Genomic DNA, 22,475 nt, shown 5'->3' with positions numbered 1-22,475 from the left:
ACGACAGAATGAGAGAGATAGGCAATACTTACTCAATAGGCTTTCCTCTAATCTCAGACATGATTGAGCTTTCCCCACCAAGGTATTCATAGCACAGGCTAAGGAAATTGTAGATAACAAAAGCTGCCAAAATAAAAAGAAGTAAAATGGAAACATTGCCAAGTATATTCAAATTACTTTTAAAAGAAGGCTTTTTTTACAAACAGGAGGGGGAAACTACAAAAGGAGGTAATATCCCTTCCCCAGCAAAAAACATTTTCTTCTTGTTGTATACCATCAAGTTCTTCCCGACTTATGGTAACCCTATGGCAAATCTATTGTGGGGTTTTCTTGGCAAGATTTGATTGCCTTTATCTTCCTCTGAGGCTGAGAGAGTATGACTTACTCATGGTCAACCAGTCTCCATGGCCGAGCACACTGACTAACACAACACTGGCTCATTCCTCAAATATCTACATCCTATCAATTCAAAAAAAAAATCACACTGCATGTACTACTGCCATTACCAAATTAAAGAAACATCTATTAATTACATGAGTTTAATTAAAACCTCTGTATGAATGAAATAATAGTGTGAAGGATAAATGAACTCTTGTTACATTATATGTAAGTGCTTCACCACACATGCCCAGTGTGACAAGAAGAATTATTGGTCCCTGACATCCACAGTTTTTGCAATGGTTTCTATTTCATTTTGTAAAAATCTATTTTTATTATTTTGGGCACCCTTTAAAATTATCCATATTTTAAGATGATTTAGAATAAAACTGAGGAACATTTGGCTTTCAAGATGTAGTTGGACTACAATGCCCATCTGCCCTGGATATTCTGGCCAATGGTGAGAATTTATTTTAACCACAGTCAGAGGGTTACAGGTTCCTTTGCCAATTTAAACCTATAATGGGTGATGTCAGATCACAGGGAAGTAATTATTTGCAGCTATAGCAAGAACAGTTACAGGTGAGTTTCAGATATTGTTGTCTTATTGCCATATGGGAAGAAGTCTGAACAGCAAAGTGAGATAGAAGCAGAAAAAGAAGGAACAGCCTTTTGTTATTTGGTGAAGCTTCACTCCCAATGATATTACAGAATATAACAAGTCAGCAGGCTAATGTTTCCACCAGGTATAAATATAGTCCACATTTATTCTTGGTAGCTCACTTTATGTACACAAGTCAAAATATGCAGATTATGATCACAGCCTATATATTAAAGTTTTATTCTATAAAGGAGAATAGTTTGCATTTTCAGACTTAATGGATAGCTGATCATTTAAGCAAAATATTACTAAGATCAAACTCCCAAGAGCCACATGATGCATATTTAAGCATGTCTCAGCATTTATACCAAATTAATTGATACAATTATTCAGAAAGCACTATGAGATCATAGGAAAACATGACTTGCTGAAATTGCATTTTCACTAGATTTTATTTGTCACTAACAGAGTCACAGTGCTTCCTAGTGTCATTTTGGGACACTGCTGGTATACTAAATGAGTCAGTGCCATTCAACTTCCTTGAATACTGTCAACTTTAAGGATTTCGTACCTAAAAACTGAACAGATACAGGTTGAAAACCCTTTATTCAGAAATACACAATTCAAAATAGTACAAATCTAAAATTGTCCATATCAGTGGTGGCCGAGACTGGGACACCTTTGCTTTCTGGTGGTTCAAAGTACACAAACTCTGTTTCATGCACAAAATTATTTTTAAAATATCAGGTATTGTTCTGCCTCCATGCTTAATTAAATGAACTGGAAGGACTCATAGCACGAAGGACAGATTGGAGACTGTAGTTGTGAAACAAAATATTTTATTAATAGACAAAATTGATCTCTTTTCCTCTTGATGCCACTATGAAGTCTCTTGTGAGGAAAGAAATCTTTGAGTCTATGCAGTTCTGGATAGATATTGCCACAGAGTATAAAGTCTTGTTATGACTGGATTCTTTGTATCTTTGAGATGACTTCAATGCAGTGTTGTTGACATGGCTTTCTCTATTGCTGTAGTCTATGGCTTTTTAATCTAATTTGAATACAGTTCCAACGTGACGTGAATTTCTGTGATCCTTTTACTTCCTACACTTCCTTCCAGTGCCTCACCAACTGACAAATTCTAACTGACAAAAATAACTGCCATTTCAGGCTGGCAGGGGCCAAGGCTAAGCTCCGCCCCTTTGGAACCTTAAAGAGACAGGGCAGCAGGTAATGTTTTGCCTGCTCGTGGCATGACACTCCCCACCTAAAACTTATCAATAAGTTTTACCCCCTTATTAATAACAAATAACTAATACAAACTATCAACTAATCTAAAACAAACTATAACTGTTCTAACTCGTAGATTCATCATCCCTTGGACTTTCTCTGGTGTTTCATCCTTCAGTTCTCCTGCAGTCTCTAGATTGATCTGGACGAAATGTCGGGATGAAGTATGTGGTTGGCCTTTCAAAGTCCCACACTTCGATGTCCTTGTGATCCTCCTTCATGTGGACTAAATCCTCTTCGGTCAAAGCTTACCTTTAATTCTGGAACATGGAAGGCAAACCTGTCCTCTGCGACGCTGCAACACCCGTTCAGGCCTCCCTGGACTGATACAAACTCTTGTCTCAACTCCAACACCTTTGCTCTCTGCTGGGCACTCTTTCGAAAGCTCCGCTCATCCTGGCACTGCTGCTTCACTCCATTTAGCTGTTGCTGCAGTTTGGTTACAACTGCTGCTATCTTCTTTAGCTTCTCCTCAGAATATGAAGGCTTTATTTGAAGATCAGCAACCTGCTGTTCTTTGACCAATAGCCTTTTACTAGATAATTGTTTCTGCTCTTTTAGCTGACCATGAGCTTCTTCAAGTTGATACTTTGTCTCCGAAGGTTTTTGAAGTTCTTGCTCATATACAGCAACTTCTCGGGGTTCTTTGGCAAGTTCAGCTCTTAATCGATTGGTGGTAGCCTGTGAGGTCATATATTCTGCTTGCAAATGATTACACATATCTGAGACATCAGAGTGGAAGTTTGTATGACTCACTATCATTTGTGATAACGCAGGATCACTTCCAGTGTTCTTGTGGCCATCTATATTATGCTCACTGTCCTTTTGAAGTTGTACTTGGCTATAATTTAGACAATTAATACTCTCTTTGTGATCAGCCATCCATTCTTCTTTGGTAACCTTTGCTGGTAGGGTGAAAATGTCGACACCAACATTGGTGGGTGGTTGCACTATTGGAGATATCATTGCAGCATCTATAGCTTGCTGTACAGACTCTTGAGCTTCCAGATGGTCAAAAGGTATATCTGATTCTACCCTCTGAGTTGAGGAATTGGTTTGAAATGCAGTCTGCGATGTGGACATATCTTCAATTTCATCTTCTTTTATGACAGACTTTGAAGCACTAGGCTGCTCTGAACTTCTGTTATCAGTATGATTACTTTCTTCATATTTGATGATATATAACTTGTCTGCTAAGTCCCTTCTTGGGTTTCTATAGAAGGTGTAATTTAAAATATCAAGTGGGACTGAGGACTGTTGCAAAGTTGGTTCAGAGTTAGTTTGGATCTGGGGTTTTTCTGGAACCCAACTAGCTGCTTTGGGATTGAGACTGAATGCAGTTGTTGGCATTGTGTAGTTTGACTGTATTGAGTCCTGTGTGTCTACTGGAAAACTGTGCTCTAACTTGGTTTGAGATATATCATGCAATGGAACTGCTGCTTGACTTGCTACTTCTGCATACGGCAAATAATGTTCTTTGGGTGCAGAAACCTCTATAATTTCTGGTTGTGATACAAAAGAATTATTTGCTACTGCACTTTCTCTTGTTAGCACAGGAGGGGCTGCAATATTGATAATTTGGGTATTTAAATAAGAATCCACTTTTGTGACAGGATCTTCTGTTGTAACATCTGGAGGGAATGTATTTCCTAAGAGACCTTGCTCTAGGACTGAGGCCTTTACTTGTAACACCTCAGCCTTTGCAACCTGTGCTAACGTTGCTAGAGCAGCTTCTGTTTTAACTTGACGGGCCTTATTTTCTGCATCCATACCTGCTTGCTTGGCAGCGGCTGCTGCCTGCTCGGCGGCAGCTGCGGCTTCCATTTCTGCCTTCTTGGCAGCGGCTGCGGCTTCCATTTCTGCCTTCTTGGCAGCGGCCAAGGCATCCAGTTCTGCCTTCTCTGCAACAATTTGCTGTCTTTTCTTAAGAAACTCTATTTGTTTTACTGCGGCAGCTGCCTCGGCCCTAGCCTTTATGACCAGACTAAGGGATTGGCCAGAAGAACCACTATGAACAGAAGTCCCTCTTGTTCTTTCTGTTCTATGGGATGTGTGAGATGATCTTGATTTGCCTGCTAATGTACACACAGACCTGTTTGACTTTGTATCTGTGTCTTTACTAAACATGTGTTGCACTTGTTCTTCATCAACAGTTTCCATAAGGGAGGCAGGGTCTTCTTCTGCCTGACCTTCTGATATTTTGTTAGATAAATCATTCATGATGGTATCAAATTCTAGTTCCCTTCTCTCTCTCTCTGACAACATTTCTTCCTTATTACTTAAAGATTCTGATGTTTTCATATGTTCAAGCAAAGAGATTATATTATCTGAATATGTTATCCACTCACAGTATTGATGTTGTAATCTTTCCTTACAATCTAATATTTCTTTCTGCTGCCTAAAGCGATGGCTTGCTTGACTCATATCTAAAATTCTCTGCCATGACTTCTGATATTTAGGTTTCAAGGAATCTAGTTTATCTTGCCAGAAGGACAACATTTTTGAGGTAGGTTTAGATATTCTGCTCTTTTGTGAGGAAGAAGCAGACATCTTTAAGTCTTCTGAAGTTTGTGTCACTTTATATTAGACTGAATTGCTTTTGGACAGAAAGGACTGAATAGCCTATTCTCCGTTACTTTGGAATGTAGGTCTTTTATTCTCCTGTTGCTGTCCGTTACTAATAGTCCCTTAAATAAAGTGATCACTAACTTTTAAGATTCTCAGTCCTTTTACTGAGACTTAAAGCTTTTTAGACTTAAAAATAACTATTGTGGTCCTGAAAACCACATTTTCCTCCAAAAGGGCTTCCCTCAGGTTCCTTCAAAATGGCGCTGCCCTCTATGACTGCACTCTCTCTACAGTCAAAATGGCTGCTTAACTCCTTCTTCTTCTGAGGTAGTTTTCACTTCTCCTCAGGAAGGTCAAAAGAAAGAAATCAACTGCTACTTGGGAAGCTTAAAGAAAATACACTTTTACTGGGGAAGCTCAAAGGAAAATAAATTCACTTTTATTCAGGAAGCTTGAAGGAAAGAAATTCACTTTTACTTGGGAAGGTCAAAGGAAAGAAATTCACTTTTATTCAGGAAGCCTGAAGGAAAGAAATTCACTTTTATTCAGGAAGCCTGAAGGAAAGAAATTCACTTTTACTTGGGAAGGTCAAAGGAAAGAAATTCACTTTTCCACAGAAATTCACTTTAAGAAATTCACTTTTACTGGGGAAGCTCAAAGGATCACAGAAATTCACTGTTCTGCCTCCATGCTTAATTAAATGAACTGGAAGGACTCATAGCACGAAGGACAGATTGGAGACTGTAGTTGTGAAACAAAATATTTTATTAATAGACAAAATTGATCTCTTTTCCTCTTGATGCCACTATGAAGTCTCTTGTGAGGAAAGAAATCTTTGAGTCTATGCAGTTCTGGATAGATATTGCCACAGAGTATAAAGTCTTGTTATGACTGGATTCTTTGTATCTTTGAGATGACTTCAATGCAGTGTTGTTGACATGGCTTTCTCTATTGCTGTAGTCTATGGCTTTTTAATCTAATTTGAATACAGTTCCAACGTGACGTGAATTTCTGTGATCCTTTTACTTCCTACACTTCCTTCCAGTGCCTCACCAACTGACAAATTCTAACTGACAAAAATAACTGCCATTTCAGGCTGGCAGGGGCCAAGGCTAAGCTCCGCCCCTTTGGAACCTTAAAGAGACAGGGCAGCAGGTAATGTTTTGCCTGCTCGTGGCATGACAGGTATAAAATTATCTTCAAGCTGTACGTATAAAATGTATACGAAAAATAAATAAATTTTGTATTTAGACTTGCAGCCTATCTCCAAGATATCTCATTATATATATATACAAGTATTCCAAAATCTGGGGGGGAAAAATCTGAAATCCAAAATACTTCTGGTCTCAAGCATTTCAGGTAAGAGATAATTAACCTGTACTTTAATTTTAAGCTTGGCCAAGGATACAAACAGAAATTCTCTAGTATGAGCCACTAGGTATTGACCCCAACCATTTAATCAAAAAATAAAATAAAATGGTTTCATAACGTGTACATGAAGTTTTGTTTCATGAAAATCAAAATAAACTTCTGCATACCTAAAAATCACATGTTACATCTAAACCTCACCCCGACAAGAGCATGGAAAAGTTATTTTATTTTAATAGAGCATATATTTAAATGGTAGTATTTTATATGACTTTGATAGAAAAATGCATTATCTAACATTAGAGGTTTAACAAATGCATAAACAGTAGTTTTCACATATATGGCAAATGTTTGTTCATTATGTTATCACAATTTAGATTTCATTTCATCTTTGAGAATACACGTTAATGTGTTTTGTATGTTTTCAATTCATTTTCTATGCTTAGGTATCATTCGTATACGTATACCTAATGTTCCATACAAAGAGTGATGGTTTTAGCTGACTATGTTCTTTATTTCAGTTATCCAGGTTATTTCATTTTGGTCAGTTAATAAAAGTACTTTTAAATTTAAAAAGTCTCATTTATCACAATCTACATGAGAAGGCAAAGGACTTGTTGTGAGATTTATTACGCAATCCATTTACAGGCTACGGTTTCTATTCAGGCTGGGTAATACAGAGACAATGAATGGCATGGTTTTTGTTCCCACCATGGTCTTCACTGCTGATTTGCCGGTGGCAAACACACTGCTTTTATCTTATGTAAATCTTATTCTTTCTTCATCACATTAAGTTCTTGCATAATGAAGTTCTTAAAGACCAGCCTTGTTGAAATGGAGATTAAATCTGACAAGCATATTTTCCAACTCCTCATTGAAGTACATTAAAGAAACAAACCTATGAAAATTTACCTGGGAGTAGGTCCAATTTAATATACTTTAGAATTTATTTCTAAGTGGTCAGGTGCAGGATTGTGTTGGAATTATATGACTAATTACTCCCAACATTTTCCATTCATGCAACAGCCAAAATATCAACTGGGATTTTTAAAATGCTAAAATAATTGAATGCTTCAAATCCCAACATTAGGCCATATAAACGGTCAAGTGAAAATAGGGTAACTATATGCACTGTACTGTGTGCATATACATTTTGAAGTACTGGCTGGAACAAAAATAGATTTAAAGCTAAATACTAGATATATTCATTAACATTTTTTTCCAAGGCCAATTATCCCAAGGGATAAATATCTCTTGAAATGAAAACAGATTGCCACTCTCCCTCTCATTTCTTCCTTTTCCTATAGATTTGAATCTGTTCTGAATATTGAGAACACATGCTGTGTGTATGATGAGGATGACAACATCACTCATCAGCTGACAGATGGGCCATCAAGCTGGCCACACTGGCAAACTTTAGAAAGTGGGCTGACCCTTCAGTGCAGATGTTGCGATGTTTACCAACTCCCTAGGCGAGGAAAAGGAGATAATCACTGTTGCTAGGAGTAGGATGTCATGGAGCAGCCAGCTTCCTCTAATGCCTCTGTACACATCACACATGCACACTCACTGACGGCAGAGCAATGGGAAAACCAAGCCAAACAAAGATGGCCTCTGGACTTTGCCCGCATGCACCCGCCATCTGTTATTGCACTCTAGCTCACTGTCACAGGCGTGAAAGGCCAACTGATAGCTCCAGCAGATTAGCTGGTTCATGCACCCAAGGACATTCTCACTAGCAGCAAGTATTGCACTGTTTTGTGCAAGAAGGCTTAATGTAATAAAAAGCAGAAAACAGGCTCAAAGTGAGAGAAATACGCTTAGGCCTAAATGGTTTTTTTTAATGAAACAAAGAAACAGAATATGGTGTAGAATGAAAATTTCTATTCATAAGACTCAAAAGAAGTAGGGGAACAGTTTTCACTTTTTAAAAAATGGAACACCATGATGTAGATTAAAAGAGTCCAGAAGGTAAGAGCCTCTACAACAGCACTCCTGCTGCCTACCTTCTGGACCACAAGAACTGCAGAAACTGCTACTGAGTAGGCCTACCTGCAAACTGGGCGTGGCTCCCTGCACCTTCTGTGGCCTCCACCTGGGGGCTGCTGCTCTTGGGTGTGGGTCGTTGGCCCCTTTAAGAGCCCCTTGACTCCAGTGGCAGAAAGAGTCCAGAAGGTAAGAGCCTCTACAACAGCACTCCTGCTGCCTGCCTTCTGGACCACAAGAACTGCAGAAACTGCTACTGAGTAGGCCTACCTGCAAACTGGGCGTGGCTCCCTGCACCTGCTGTGGCCTCCACCTGGGGGCTGCTGCTCTTGGGTGTGGGTCGTTGGACCCTTTAAGAGCCCCCTGACTCCAGTGGCAGAAAGAGTCCAGAAGGTAAGAGCCTCTACAACAGTACTCCTGCTGCCTGCCTTCTGGACCACAAGAACTGTAGAAACTGCTACTGAGTAGGCCTACCTGCAAACTGGGCGTGGCTCCCTGCACCTGCTGTGGCCTCCACCTGGGGGCTGCTGCTCTTGGGTGTGGGTCGTTGGACCCTTTAAGAGCCCCTTGACTCCAGTGGCAGAAAGAGTCCAGAAGGTAAGAGCCTCTACAACAGCACTCCTGCTGCCTGCCTTCTGGACCACAAGAACTGCAGAAACTGCTACTGAGTAGGCCTACCTGCAAACTGGGCGTGGCTCCCTGCACCTGCTGTGGCCTCCACCTGGGGGCTGCTGCTCTTGGGTGTGGGTCGTTGGACCCTTTAAGAGCCCCCTGACTCCAGTGGCAGAAAGAGTCCAGAAGGTAAGAGCCTCTACAACAGCACTCCTGCTGCCTGCCTTCTGGACCACAAGAACTGTAGAAACTGCTACTGAGTAGGCCTACCTGCAAACTGGGCGTGGCTCCCTGCACCTGCTGTGGCCTCCACCTGGGGGCTGCTGCTCTTGGGTGTGGGTCGTTGGACCCTTTAAGAGCCCCTTAACTCCAGTGGCAGAAAGAGTCCAGAAGGTAAGAGCCTCTACAACAGCACTCCTGCTGCCTGCCTTCTGAACCACAAGAACTGCAGAAACTGCTGCTGAGTAGACCGGGCGGCCCACCTCAGCCACTGTGCCGATTTTCATAAAGAGGCCTTTGGAGGCCACGCCGAACCGGGTGGTCTCCTCCAATCTACTCTTCGCCACCATAAAGAGAGCTAGGACTTTAGAGGCCATGCCGAACCGGGCGGCCTCCCTCAGCTCTTTCTTCGGCATTGGAGGCCGTGCTGAACTGGGTGGCTCTACCAGCTTCCTTCTCGGATTTTGGAGACCCCAGTTACTCTCATCAATCTTCGGAGGCTACGTTTGAGCTGGGCGGTCTGATGTGAAGCAGCACCCTCCAGAATCCATCAGTGTTGCAGCTCGCCATCTTTTTAATTTTTTAATTTTTATTTCTATTTTATTTTTATTTTTTCTTATTTTATTTTATTTTTACTTTTCTTTTTGGATGTGTATTAATGGTGGGAGAGAGAAAGTTTTAATTTAATTTAACAAGGGACACAGATTTGACTGTGATAGGAAGTGGGAGCGGGAGTCTGGTACTAAAGGTCATAGGAAGTGATCACATAGGATCTGAGAGCACCTTGAGTTTAATGATGATTGAATTGATGGTCTTGAAATGTGATAGATGGTATGTGTATGTAGGTTGACATATTACTGAGTGAGAGGTTGAAATAGATACTAGGAACGAGGTGTCAACGCTGAATTTGTGAAAGATTTGAGTGGTTTTATCATAGGAAGGTCATTGAGAAGGTAATAGAAAATAAGTATGCAGGAAACTCTAAGGAAGAACGATCTCTCTCATCTATGTGATCTTTTGGGGAAATCGTTCAGTGTTGTCTTACTTCAGATCGAGATACTGAACAAGAAAGTTGATCTTCTTTTTAAAGGAATTTCCCTGATTGTGAAAAATCCTTCTCCTATAGACAGTAGAACAACTGTACCAGTCAATTTTACTAACATCGAGGAGGAATTTAGCGCTCTGGAAGGCCAGAGAAGGAAGAGGCTGGAGGAGCAGAAGGTAGTCAATAGGTTGGGTGCTGAAGTGGCTAGGGAGGGGGAGGGATTGCTATCCGGGAGAGCGGGACAGGGGAGGGATGGTTGGAAGGAGACCAACAGAGTCTTTCAGAGGTCAAACAATGCGTCAACTGCTGAATTGTTTGGACAATCGCTGAATACTCCCTGCAATTCCCAACATCTGTTACGAACTAATAGGGTGGCAGTGGAAGTCTCAGACTCAACATTGAACAGAGGCAGATGGACATCTAAGTGTGCGGTCCAGAGATCTCTATCACAAATTCTATCCGTAAGCTGGTCGGAAGTGAAGATCGAGACTATTGACTGGCTTCGTAGAGATTACCAATCCCGGAACCGCTCCTCATGCCTTCTTATTGGACTGGAAGACAGACTGTTAGTGGAGGAACTGTTTTCACTCATGCCCAAACTACAACTGTGGGGCATCACTCTTAGAAGGGTATTAGTAGACCCATTGATTCGCCCCTTGGTCAGTGGGCTGAACTCCAACACACAAGATCTAATAATCTCAAACAATGGGACCGAATGCTCGCCGGTGTTGGCCCCCCTGTCAGAGTTCCACTTTGAGACTCCCTCCCCAATTCTAAGTCATGCCTGTTCCACCCCCCAATCCCGCCCTCAGACATTACCTTTATTTAGCCCCCTTTCAATGTCAACTGACGCCATGTCAGATGATTCCTTCTCTCTCCCACCAATGGAGATGGGCTCCTTCCTTAAACAAACTAATACGTTTAGAGGCTTTCCATCTCAGAGCAGTTGACTAACTCCTTTAGAAGGAAATCTTAATCAGCCACTCCATCAAGGGGAAGAGGATTCTCACGGGTGGGGTACCATTGAGGTGGTCTGGGGGAGGAGGAAGAGCGGTCACTTGCGCCCCAGGGAGAAGCGCAACAGAGTTTTTGCGACCCTGGAGAGGAATAGGTGTGGTAGCCTTCAGAACAGACCCCCCGGCCTTAAGGTTCTGCTTCTGAACGCCAGATCCGTCAATGGAAAGACAGCTGTTATCCAGGACTTGATCCTAGATGAGGGGGCGGATCTGGCATGCATCACCGAGACGTGGTTGGACGAGCTGGGTGGGGTGAATCTCACCCAGCTGTGTCCGCCGGGTTTCGGGGTGCATCAGCAGGCCAGGGCTGGGGGGCGGGGAGGAGGAGTTGCGGTGATCTTTCGGCAGTCCATCGCCCTGATCAGATGCGCCGTTCCGCAATCGTCGAGGTTCGAGTGTGTCTTCCTGAAGGTGGGAGCCCGAGACAGTCTGGGGATTCTGCTGGTGTACCGTCCACCTCGCGACCCAGCAGTCTCTCTGTCCGAGCTAGCAGAAGTGGTCTCTAATGTGGCCCTTGTCTCCCAACAACTCATAGTTTTGGGGGACTTTAACATTCATGCCGAGACCACATTGACAGGTGCAGCTCAGGATTTCATGGTTGCCATGACGACCATGGGGCTGTCTCAAGTGATATCTGGGCCCACACATCAGGCGGGTCACACGCTGGACCTTGTTTTTATTGTGGACGGTGGGATAGTTAGAGTGGAAGAGCAAAATATTCTTCCATTGTCATGGTCTGACCATCATCTGATCTGTTTAAGTTTCGCCGTGTCTTCTAACCTCCGCAGGGGTGGTGGACCCACTAAGATGGTCCGCCCCAGGAGGTTGATGGATCCGGATGGACTCCTGAGGTCTCTTGGGGATCTTCCTGTTCTGGAGACTGGCGATCCTGTCGATGTCCTTGCTGATCGCTATAACAGGGAGTTGGCAGGGGCACTGGACACGATCGCTCCCGAACGTCCCCTCTCTCTACGTAGAGCCACGTCGACTCCTTGGTTCACTGAGGAACTGGCTGTGATGAAGCGTGCGAGAAGGGGACTAGAGTGCATCTGGAGGAAATCTCAGGATGTGTCTGACCAAGCACGGGCTAAAGCCGCTATTAAGGCTTACTCCGTGGCTTTGCGAGCAGCCAGGAAAGCTTTCACGACTGCCCGCATAGCGTCTGCGGCCAATAGGCCTTCGGAGTTGTTCCGAGTTGTTGGGGAGCTCCTGCGGCCTCCTGAGGCCCAGGGGCTTCCCCATGACTTGGCAACTAGGTGCAGCGATTTCGCGCACCATTTTGCAGGCAAAGTTGCTCAGATACGCCTTGAGCTAGACTCCAGTTTAATTGTAGTCCCAGAGGAGGTAACCGAGGTACCTGTCTGTTCGATCTTATGGGATTCTTTCCGGCTTGTTCTTCCTGATGACGTGGAGGGGATTCTTGGGTCTGTGAGGGCGACCACCTGCGCTCTGGATCCTTGTCCCTCCTGGCTGGTTAAGCTGGCCAAAGATGGGTTGTTGGATTGGTTTGTGACCATAATAAATGCTTCTTTGGTTCAGGGGTCAGTTCCATCCTGCTTTAAGCAGGCGGTAGTAAAACCACTACTAAAAAAGCCCTCGCTTGATCCATCTGTTTGTAACAACTACAGACCAATCTCCAACCTCCCGTTTTTGGGCAAGGTTCTGGAGCAGGTGGTTGCCACGCAGCTCCAGGAGTTCCTCGATGACACTGATTTTCTGGACCGCTCGCAGTCTGGCTTCAGGCCTGGGCACAGTACCGAGACGGCTTTGGTCGCCTTGGTGGATGACCTCCGCAGGGAGCTGGACAGGGGGAGTGTGACCCTGCTGGTTCTCTTGGACATCTCAGAGGCTTTCGATACCATCGACCATGGTATCCTTCTGGGGAGGCTCTCCGGGATGGGGCTTGGTGGCACTGTTCTGCAGTGGCTCCGGTCCTTCCTGGAGGGTCGTTCCCAGATGGTGAAGCTGGGGGATACCTGCTTGGACCTCTGGCCATTGACCTGTGGGGTCCCGCAAGGGTCTATTTTATCCCCCATGCTATTCAACATCTACATGAAACCGTTGGGAGAGGTCATCCGGAGTTTTGGAGGGTGTTGCCATCTCTACGCAGATGACACGCAAATCCACTACTCATTTCCATCTAACTCCAAGGAAGCCCCTCGGATTCTGAACCAGTGCCTGGCCGCTGTGGCGGACTGGATGAGGAGGAACAAGCTGAGGATCAATCCTGATAAGACAGAGGCCCTCCTGGTCAGTCGCTCGTCGGATCGGGGTATTGGGTGGCAACCTGTGCTGGACGGGGTTGCAATCCCCCTGAAATCACAGGTCCGCAGTTTGGGGTCCTCCTGGACTCAGCGTTGACGTTTGAGGCTCAGGTGTCGGCGGTGGCCGGGAGGGCCTTCGCACAACTCAAACTTGTGCGCCAACTGCGACCATACCTCGTGAAGTCTGACTTGACCACGGTGGTGCATGCCTTAGTTACCTCTAGACTGGACTACTGTAATGCGCTCTACGTGGGGCTTCCCTTGAAGACGGCCCGGAAACTACAATTGGTTCAGCATTCGGCAGCCAGATTAATAACAGGGGCGAGCTACAGGGAACGATCTACTCCCCTGTTCAAAGAGCTCCACTGGCTGCCGTTCACTTTCCGGTCCCAATTCAAGGTGCAGACCATCATCTATAAAGCCCTAAACGGTTTGGGACCCACCTACCTTAGTGACCGTATCTCCTATCATAAACCTGCCCGATCCCTTCGTTCATCCGGGGAGGCCCTTCTTTCGCCACTGCCTTTATCCCAGGCCCGTCTTGTGGGAACGAGGGAGAGGGCCTTCTCTGCTGTGGCCCCCCGACTGTGGAATTCACTGCCCACTGAGATCAGGCAAGCCCCCACCTTGTTAGCCTTTAAGAAAGATCTAAAAACATGGCTTTTCCGATGTGCCTTTGGGGAGTAAATGTTATATACCTCTTTGGTTATTCCCCTTGGATTCTATCCTTTAGACTGCTCCACCATTTTATATCCCTGTTCCCTTTATTCGTATGCCTCTCTCTCCCGAGTTTTTAATTAAGTGTTCATGTGGCCCGCCTTGTTTTTTACTGTTTTCTCTGATTTGTGCTGTAATGTATATGATTATTTTTGCACTGTTATATTGTGTTATGATATGTTGTTTTATTTTGTTATATTGTATGGTGTCTGGGCATGGCCCCATGTAAGCCGCCCCGAGTCCCCGTTGGGGAGATGGTGGCGGGGTATAAATAAAGTTTTATTATTATTATTATTATAGATTAAGCTTTTGCTTTAACTGAGATTAAAGCAGCTCTACAGTAAAAAACCAGGCAGTATCTCCAGAAGCCTAATAACATTCTGTGAAGCACTAATTATGTAACTTCCCAGTGGGCAAGTGTTCTATACAGCTATGGCTCCAGAGCTGCCAAGAGGTTCAGTTTTAGTGTGCTCAAGCTATAGCTCTGTAGAATGAATGTGCACCTGAAAATTATGGCAGTGCTTCTAGGTGGCTTCCTAGAACTTTTAGAGAAGATGCCCATATCCTACACAGCTCAGTTTTTATTGTAGTTTACAACAGATGAATTCTGATTTTGATATGTGAGCTGAGGATGATCCCCTTTAAGCTCCAGAGGGAATAATATCTTTAGCAGATGTATGCGGTCACTGAAGATGGTTGTGGGAAGAATTAATGAGAGAAGAGGTTGTACTCATGGAAGCTAAACCCAAGTTGCCGATGTTAGGCTTGCAGTGTCCTGTTTGGGATTTCTTCGAGGATTTTCATATTTAAATATATTTTAAAATTTTAGAATGGTTTTTAGTTTTCAAGTTGCAAATCTAATAAACTTATTAAAAACATTTGGCAATATGGGGTCAGACTAATTGCGTAACTTGGTGAAGGATGACTTGAACATTTAAATTTAGTATTATTATGAAAAAGATGGGAGTAAAATTACTATAAATTGTAATAGTAGGAAAATTTATACCTGCATTTAGTATAGGCAAACATTAGCTAGAAACACACTACATGTTGATGTCTAACTGCTGAAATGGTGATTGTTGTGAGTTTTCTGGGCTGTCTGGCCATGTTTTCCTGAAGCACTTTCTCTTGATGTTTCGCCCACATCTATAGCAGGCATCCTCAGAGGTTTCCAGCGTCTTGATAAGACCATTCCTCCGCCCTTATCATCCTTATACTATCCACGAACCTTACTCAGAGTCCTGCACAAGCCTCCTTCCACATTTACAGTATCTATGTCCAGGTTTTAAAGTACCGGTAATTGCTGTGTTTTATGTTGTTTTATTTATATGTATATTGTTTATATTGTTTTAATTCATGGATATGTTATTGCTGGGATCGTCCCCATGTGAGCTGTCCCGAGTCCCTTCGAGGAGATGGTGGGGGGATATAAGAATAAAAAAGAATAATAGATTCTAAAGAAAAAGTAGAAAATGTTACTGTTCATATGCAATACTGTAGAATAAGTTACCAGTGCTGATAATAGTAAAAATGTGGTTTTCATGAGAAATGAGCACGTCTATTAGTTACTTTTCTGGAATAATGTTCTAAAATCTATATTAATACATAATTATATATATATATATATATATATATATACTTCATAAAAGGCATATTTCAGAATTATTGGATTAGCAGATAGCCAGCTGCAGACTTTCTCTCCTTCCCAAACTTATACCACTAGTTTCTGGCTTGTCCTACCAAGGTCCGAACTGTCCATAATGATTTCATAATCTTCTGCTAGGAGAACTCAGAAATAGACAGCTATCTGTTTTAAAAAATTAGTGTTCATTTTTTGAGTCACCATAGCCAAAGGAGTCTTGCCTCTCTCTGCAAATTCTTGTTATGTTTTTGACTTTGTTTCCTAATTCAATATCAAAGTTGTTTACTTCAGATGAAAAATACTTTCTTATACCATAGAAGAAAGTAGGCACAATGCTAACAAATCTCACTTTTGCTCAAGGTTCTTTGTAACAAATTACAAATAACCTGTTACTGAGTTCTTTCCCCCAATAATTAAGGTACAACTGTAACATAACAACAACAACAACAACTTTATTTTTATACCCTGCCACCATCTCCCCGAAGGGACTCATGGCAGCTTACATATGAGAGAGAAAGTACAACATACATAAAAGCAGCAATCTATTAAAACAAAACCACCACTAAAATAAAATAAGATCATAAAATAAATCAATCCATATAAAACACAATTAACATAAAAGAAAAACAGTATCATTGAGGGATAACGTCACTTAATTTTATAGTATAACTGTACATCTTCAGTTATTTGTTATAGTTACAGAGTTTTGGCCTTGCTAAACGGAATAGGAGAAATATCACTTAGTCGAAGTGCTAGCTGGTGCTGTGCTGAATGTTGATGTTGCAAGTTCTTGGGAGGAATATGCCTTGTAATATTAAGATAGTTAAGAAACTCCCCACCCCCACCCCCACCCCCACCCCCACCCCCCAGGCACACAGAAGACACTGAACAGATTAAGCTTTGGCACCACAAGATGCAGAGCCAACCATAAGAAATGGGGCTACAAAGTAGAGTTCATGACATGCGAGTGTGGAGAAGAGCAAACCACAGACCACCTACTACAATGCGGCCTGAGCCCCACCACATGCACAATGGAGGACCTTCTTACAGCGACATCAGAGGCACCTGAAGTGGCCAGCTTCTGGTCAAAGGAAATTTATTATGCTGCCAAGTTTATAACTTTGTTTGTGGTTTTACTGTACATTATAACTGTATTCTCAATTTGCTTCTGACACGATAAACAAATAATATTAAGACAGGGTTTGCAGGTAACTAAAAATATCAAATTTGTTATTTTTTGAGAAACAAGAAAGTAAAGAACTAGCTTCTAGAAGGTATTGGTTGGATAACCAACTGGTAATTCTTAACTAACCGCCATTGGAATGGTACAACCACCTTGAAATATTACTTTACCTAATTAATTTTTTTAAGTAAACATACAAGCCAATCTCTCAGTTCAACTCTAGACTTCTTTTCTGTAACAGAGAGCAACAGCTACTTACGACAATCTGACAACACTCCCCAAAACCCACTATTGCTGTAGAACTTTTCTAGCATAATCCATGTGTTCCTCAAGTATACACATCACAAAGTGATGGTCCCTAGAACTTCAGTTTAAAGCTATTTCTTTCCAAGAATTCCATGTTAAAATAAAACTACCACATCCCTTCCATGCCCTACAACAACTTACCTTCATAACAATCCCTCACTGTGCCAAAGTACACATAGTACTGGTCATTCGTGAAGAAAAGGAGGCTGAGCCATGAGTCGACAGCATAAATGGGCACAATAAAAAGGATCCGGACTATATAGCGCTGTTCATTGGGGCAACTATAGCAGCGCAGGTGCATGTAGATCTGGATGAAAAAAGATGGAGAATGGGATGAGAATCAAACCACAACAAAGAACAAGACAGAAAGGAAGAAGAGAGATATCTGGAATTTGGGAGAAGCATAGCAAACTACATGCAACCATTTTTATTTATTTTTGTTTAGCGGGGCTTTCATAAGATCATGTATTCTGAAGTTATAACATTCTTTTTCAAATCTGCATTCTACTTTTACATTACATCTATTCTTCATCATTTAGTGGCACAATATTAAGAAGTAAAATGCTTTTAAATATATAAATTTTGTAATATAATTAAGAGCATATTCTACATCACATTCTGTGATGCAAAAAGCATTTCTACTGTTAATAATTTGATGTAAAAGACACAGATCTTTGGTATTAATGGTATTGAGAAAGTTAAGAAGTTTGCATTTTTAAGGTTACAAAAACAGAAATCTAGGAAATATATTAGTATATGAATGAGATTTTTAGTATGCAATTTACTCATCTACAAACTGCTCTCAAATTCAACTTCTTGTATTATAGTCATTTAGTGAGGATGTGTCTAGTTCTAGACCTCCATTTTATTGGAAATACAAGAAGTTGAATTTGAGAGCATAAATCTATCCTGAACTACCATTTTCCATCAGTCTATATGTGCATTTCTCAGTTTCAATACAGTAATTTTTTTTAAAAAAAATCAATCACATGTATCTACTTATTCATGCCCACATAGAGAGCTACACGTAGCATGCAAATTCCAAATAATATATAGAAATAAAGCCTTATATGCTGTCATATGCTCATATGCTGTGGATTTAAAATTTGTAATGTTTTAGATCCATAGAAAACAAAACCAAGGCCCAGCCAGAACACCATTTGAATTTGAGGTAAGGTCTGAGGAATATTCTTAAATTAAGAACTCTTATCACTCCATCATGCTTTTCCATAACCAAAAAATTAACTGACTGTTTTGGAACTGACCTAAATCACATTTCCAAATATTCTACTTTACAGAGTAATCTGCCTTGCCCAGTTAAAAACTTAACTCACTGAATGCAGAAGGGAATGGAAGATGCATCAGAATGTTGGTTTTATATATAGGCAGTTCCGAAGTTATGAGCGGAGACACATTTTCCCCATGATAACTCTTTCAGGAGTGAATTTCCCTTCTTAGGGATAATTTCTCTCATTTCCTGTTGTCTTACCCACGTTCTTAACTATTAGTCATTTGTAAGTTGGATGTTCGTAACTAGGGGACTGCCTGTATATAGTAAGTTTGAATTAGTGTTTCATTAGTGATGTTTCCAAAGAATGGCAGTTGCCAAGTTAACACAGAGACTAGAAGCCTATACACTTGTAGCACAGAATAAACATACAGTTATTCCGGTTTTCACTGTTATGAAACTCATTTTGCAACAGGTGCTACGGTGTTGAGCTCATCCATGACTCAATGGTTCATCAGCTTACACCCACCAAACCAAAAATGAGAAAGGCGAACATGTGTGATAGTGCCACCTCTGAGAAATCACAATCACTTGTGCAATAATTTTTAGTTTCATATAGTGCTCTAGCTGGATTCCACTCCAAAACTACAGAAGAAACCCCGGTAGTCCGAGTTAAACGGGCGGACTTCAGCTCGGCAAACCCGGATGACTCGGATTACCAGGCCTCTCCGTTGGGAGGCAGCTTGAATCCGGAGGAGCTTGCAGCCACTCCGGATGCACGCTGCCTCCCAACCGAGGAGAGGCCTCTCCTTGGGAGGCAGCTTGGGTCCGGAGGAGTTTGCAGCCCCTCCGGATCCACGTTGCCAACGAAGCCCTCCCCGTTCACCCACCCGCCCGCCCATGCCTCGGCTCCTTCGTCATGCCAGGGGCCGGCAGCACCGGCGCCCGGCGTGTCAAAGGAGCCAGCCGTGCGTGTTGCTAGGTAGCTTGCTATCTACCTAGCAACATGCACACCAGCGAGCAGGTGAACGGGGAGGACCTTTGCGGCCCTCCCCGTTCACCCAATCGGATTGCATGGAGGCTTGGAGGAGCGGGGTTTTACTGTACTTCAAGTGAAAGTAGCTTCAGAGTAAGAGGGACTATGACTCGTTAACTTTCACATATCCTTTCAACCATGGCTTTATGGTGCAGTTCTATCCAGCCAGCCACACAGAATACTTTCAAAGATTGGGGCATCTTACTTCGGTTGACTCCCAGATCTAGAGTAAATAATGTCAATAGCTTTCCTGTGGTTATACAAGAAAGGGAAGGAGGGAAGGAAGGACAGATGTTTTAATTTGAGTGCAGTGATGTCTTATATTAACTTATATTTCTTGTCTCTAAATTGGTCATTTCTGGTTACTGTATAATATAAGGTATAGGAACAGCTCCAGTGTGGGGGAAAAAGAAAGAAATCGAATCAATATTTCAATTTTCAAAAGAAATCTCAAGGAAGCTTACAAGTAGGGCAGAAATGTTATAGTATGCAGCATGTGATATACAAAAGGCATGCTCTCTGTGAACCCAAAGCATTTGAATTATCAATTTATATTTACTACCTATAGATTGATCCATCTTCTAGTAACCTCTCTCTGTATTAAAGTGATGTAAATCAGTGCTATGTCTACATTTTGTCATAGTGACTTTCATAATGAGGTGATAATCAAATAGGAATTGCTGGCCTTTAACAACATAAACCAAAGGTTGCACCAACTGCAAGTAGAACCATCTCAGTACATGTGTAGGAGATATACAATTAATTCTAATGCAAGAAAATTCACAGTATTCATCCCTGTTACCTGACTAAATCTCAAGTATGGAGTTATTCTGATTCATAAGTAACTCATTCAATTTTACATCTCATTCGATCAGTTGCTTCAACACAAGCAATCTAGTTCTCCAATCAATAATCATTCATTAACCCACAGGTGGTGATCATGTTGATAAATTGCAAGATGTGTATATGTGACTCATCAAGCTAGCATTACCTTAGAATTACAAAATAAAACTAAATTTGGCTTAGCTCTACTTGTAACCAGCACCCTGGTGAAATATATGGCCAAGCCTTAAGTAAGGAAAGCTGGAGGCGGCAGGAAACAAGAGGGGGGGAAATCTCCCCTACTCATCACAGTTCAACCATGTTTGCTGAAGTCATTTATTGAGAACGTTCATTAACATAACACAACTACAGGTAGAAATTTAAAATGATAAATGGATGTTTATTCCACGTGCTAAGAATAGATAAAAGTACAAAACTGGGAGATACAGCCAAAAGATTATTAAATCCATGAATCATGATTCATCATAATCTACATATGTTTCTCCTAACCACCTTTAATTAAATGTACAGCATATTAAAGCCAGCCACATTACTATTATGGAAGTGCACTACTAACATATCTTTGGAGAGGAAAGATTGATTACTATCTAGGATTCTGTAATAAAGCCCCTTGGGCCTGTCGTGACAATCTGCCTCATAGTTTTAGCAGATGGACAGGACTGAAGCATGATCTTCCACAGTTAGCATTCTCCTCCTCCTGCTTTATCCTACAGAAAACTGCCTAGACTCATTGTCATGCCAAGCATAGGTGTCAAAGGCTAGACAACATGGTTGCAAATAGATTTACAGAGAGTTTTCTGGCTGTTATAGTTTTATCTACATACTGGTACAGTCTGCACAGGTTTAGTGGAACAGCACAGTAGATTTTACAAAAGCCTAGATGTTTTTAGTGACATTACTTCCACACTCAATACTCTGTGGAAAAAGAGACATCTTATGATGGTAAACAAGTGGTATACATATTTCCTGTTCAATAAACATCCATATTGCAATTAATTTTAATTCCGTCACACCTTCAATGCAGATACTTGGAGGCTTGTTCCACATGGTGATTCCACAGGTATGCAATGTGAAAACAGTTGGAATTTACTCACATATATTTCACGCCATAACATCACATAAAATGGAAAGAGTTTATGACATAAATGTAGACTGTACTTTAACCTGATGTAACAGAGGTCTGTTTTGGCAATAAGCTCCATCCATGTGTAAGGCTGCCAAAATGCATTGGAAGCAAGTCTATAGTAAACATAATATGGTGCAGACAACTTAGTCACAGTTAAAAGAAGCCACTTGATCAACGATGTCTGAGAACCTTCAAGTTTGCTACTGACAAAATGATCTCTTCGACTTCCAATATTACCACACTGGTGATCCAAAAACTCCCTCTAAAGGTAGGAATGTGAAATATGCCAAACAAAGCCAGAATAAACCAGAACATTAATGATTGCACCCCTTTCCACCACTGCTTCTTCTTCACTATAGGGCACTTCAGAGAAAGCACTTTTATAGCAGGGATACCAACTGTGGTACATCTAGATACTGTAGGCCATAAATGCCATAATCTCTATCATATATTATTCTGCCTGGTTCTGAAAAGAGTTGAAGTGCCGTTCATAAGCAAAAGTTTTGTTTACCTGATGGCAGGTGATAAGCAAAGCTGTCCACACAAAGAAACCTGAGATAGCCTGGGCAGCTGTGGTCATTAGGAAGACTGGTTGCTCCATAGCAGTGGGTCTGCCATCTTCAGGCATCCAGGATAAATTGGGAGCTGCAACAGGAATGTTGTCTGGGGAGCCCAGCTCAGGTGCTGACATGACACCAGTTACCACAATCATCATGTTGTCTTGTAGTCACCACCTAGTTGTGGATACTTCAAACCTGAAGGCGAAGCAACAAGATCATAAGTTTCAGCAGCAATAATTTAACTGATCCTAACTGAAATACTTCATTCCACATGGATCCTAAACTTTCTATCAGAAACTCCTAAATGTCATCCACTATAAAAGTATTTAGAGGAAACAATGGATGTTCCTATAACATACAGCATGGCTATTCTTTTATTCCCAGAAAACGGGAAAAAGAACAAAATGGGAAGCAAAATGTTCTAAATAGAAGTTGCAGGGGATTTGGGAAAACTGTCTAAAAGTAGTCATACATTTATGCCCCATTT

At 41.8% G+C, this 22,475-nt stretch overlaps 1 protein-coding gene across 3 annotated transcripts in view; it reads right to left on the bottom strand.

Annotated features, from left to right (window-relative positions):
* tmem184b (transmembrane protein 184B) overlaps nucleotides 1-22,475 on the bottom strand; it is a 57,439-nt gene that overhangs the window by 13,165 nt on the left and 21,799 nt on the right. For all 3 annotated transcript variants that reach the window (XM_003227158.4, XM_008120309.3, XM_008120308.3), the window contains exons 3-5: nucleotides 21,940-22,183; nucleotides 17,337-17,502; nucleotides 33-123 (exon numbers count right to left, since the gene is read on the bottom strand). In XM_003227158.4, coding sequence (XP_003227206.1) covers nucleotides 33-123; nucleotides 17,337-17,502; nucleotides 21,940-22,143 — 461 coding nt within the window. In that variant the 5' untranslated portion in view covers nucleotides 22,144-22,183. The remainder of the gene's footprint in view (nucleotides 1-32; nucleotides 124-17,336; nucleotides 17,503-21,939; nucleotides 22,184-22,475) is intronic.

The sequence above is a fragment of the Anolis carolinensis genome, chromosome 5 (genome assembly GCF_035594765.1).
Source record: "Anolis carolinensis isolate JA03-04 chromosome 5, rAnoCar3.1.pri, whole genome shotgun sequence".
NCBI classification, from domain to species: Eukaryota; Metazoa; Chordata; class Lepidosauria; order Squamata; family Dactyloidae; genus Anolis; species Anolis carolinensis.
This window is presented reverse-complemented; position numbering and strand designations above follow the sequence as displayed.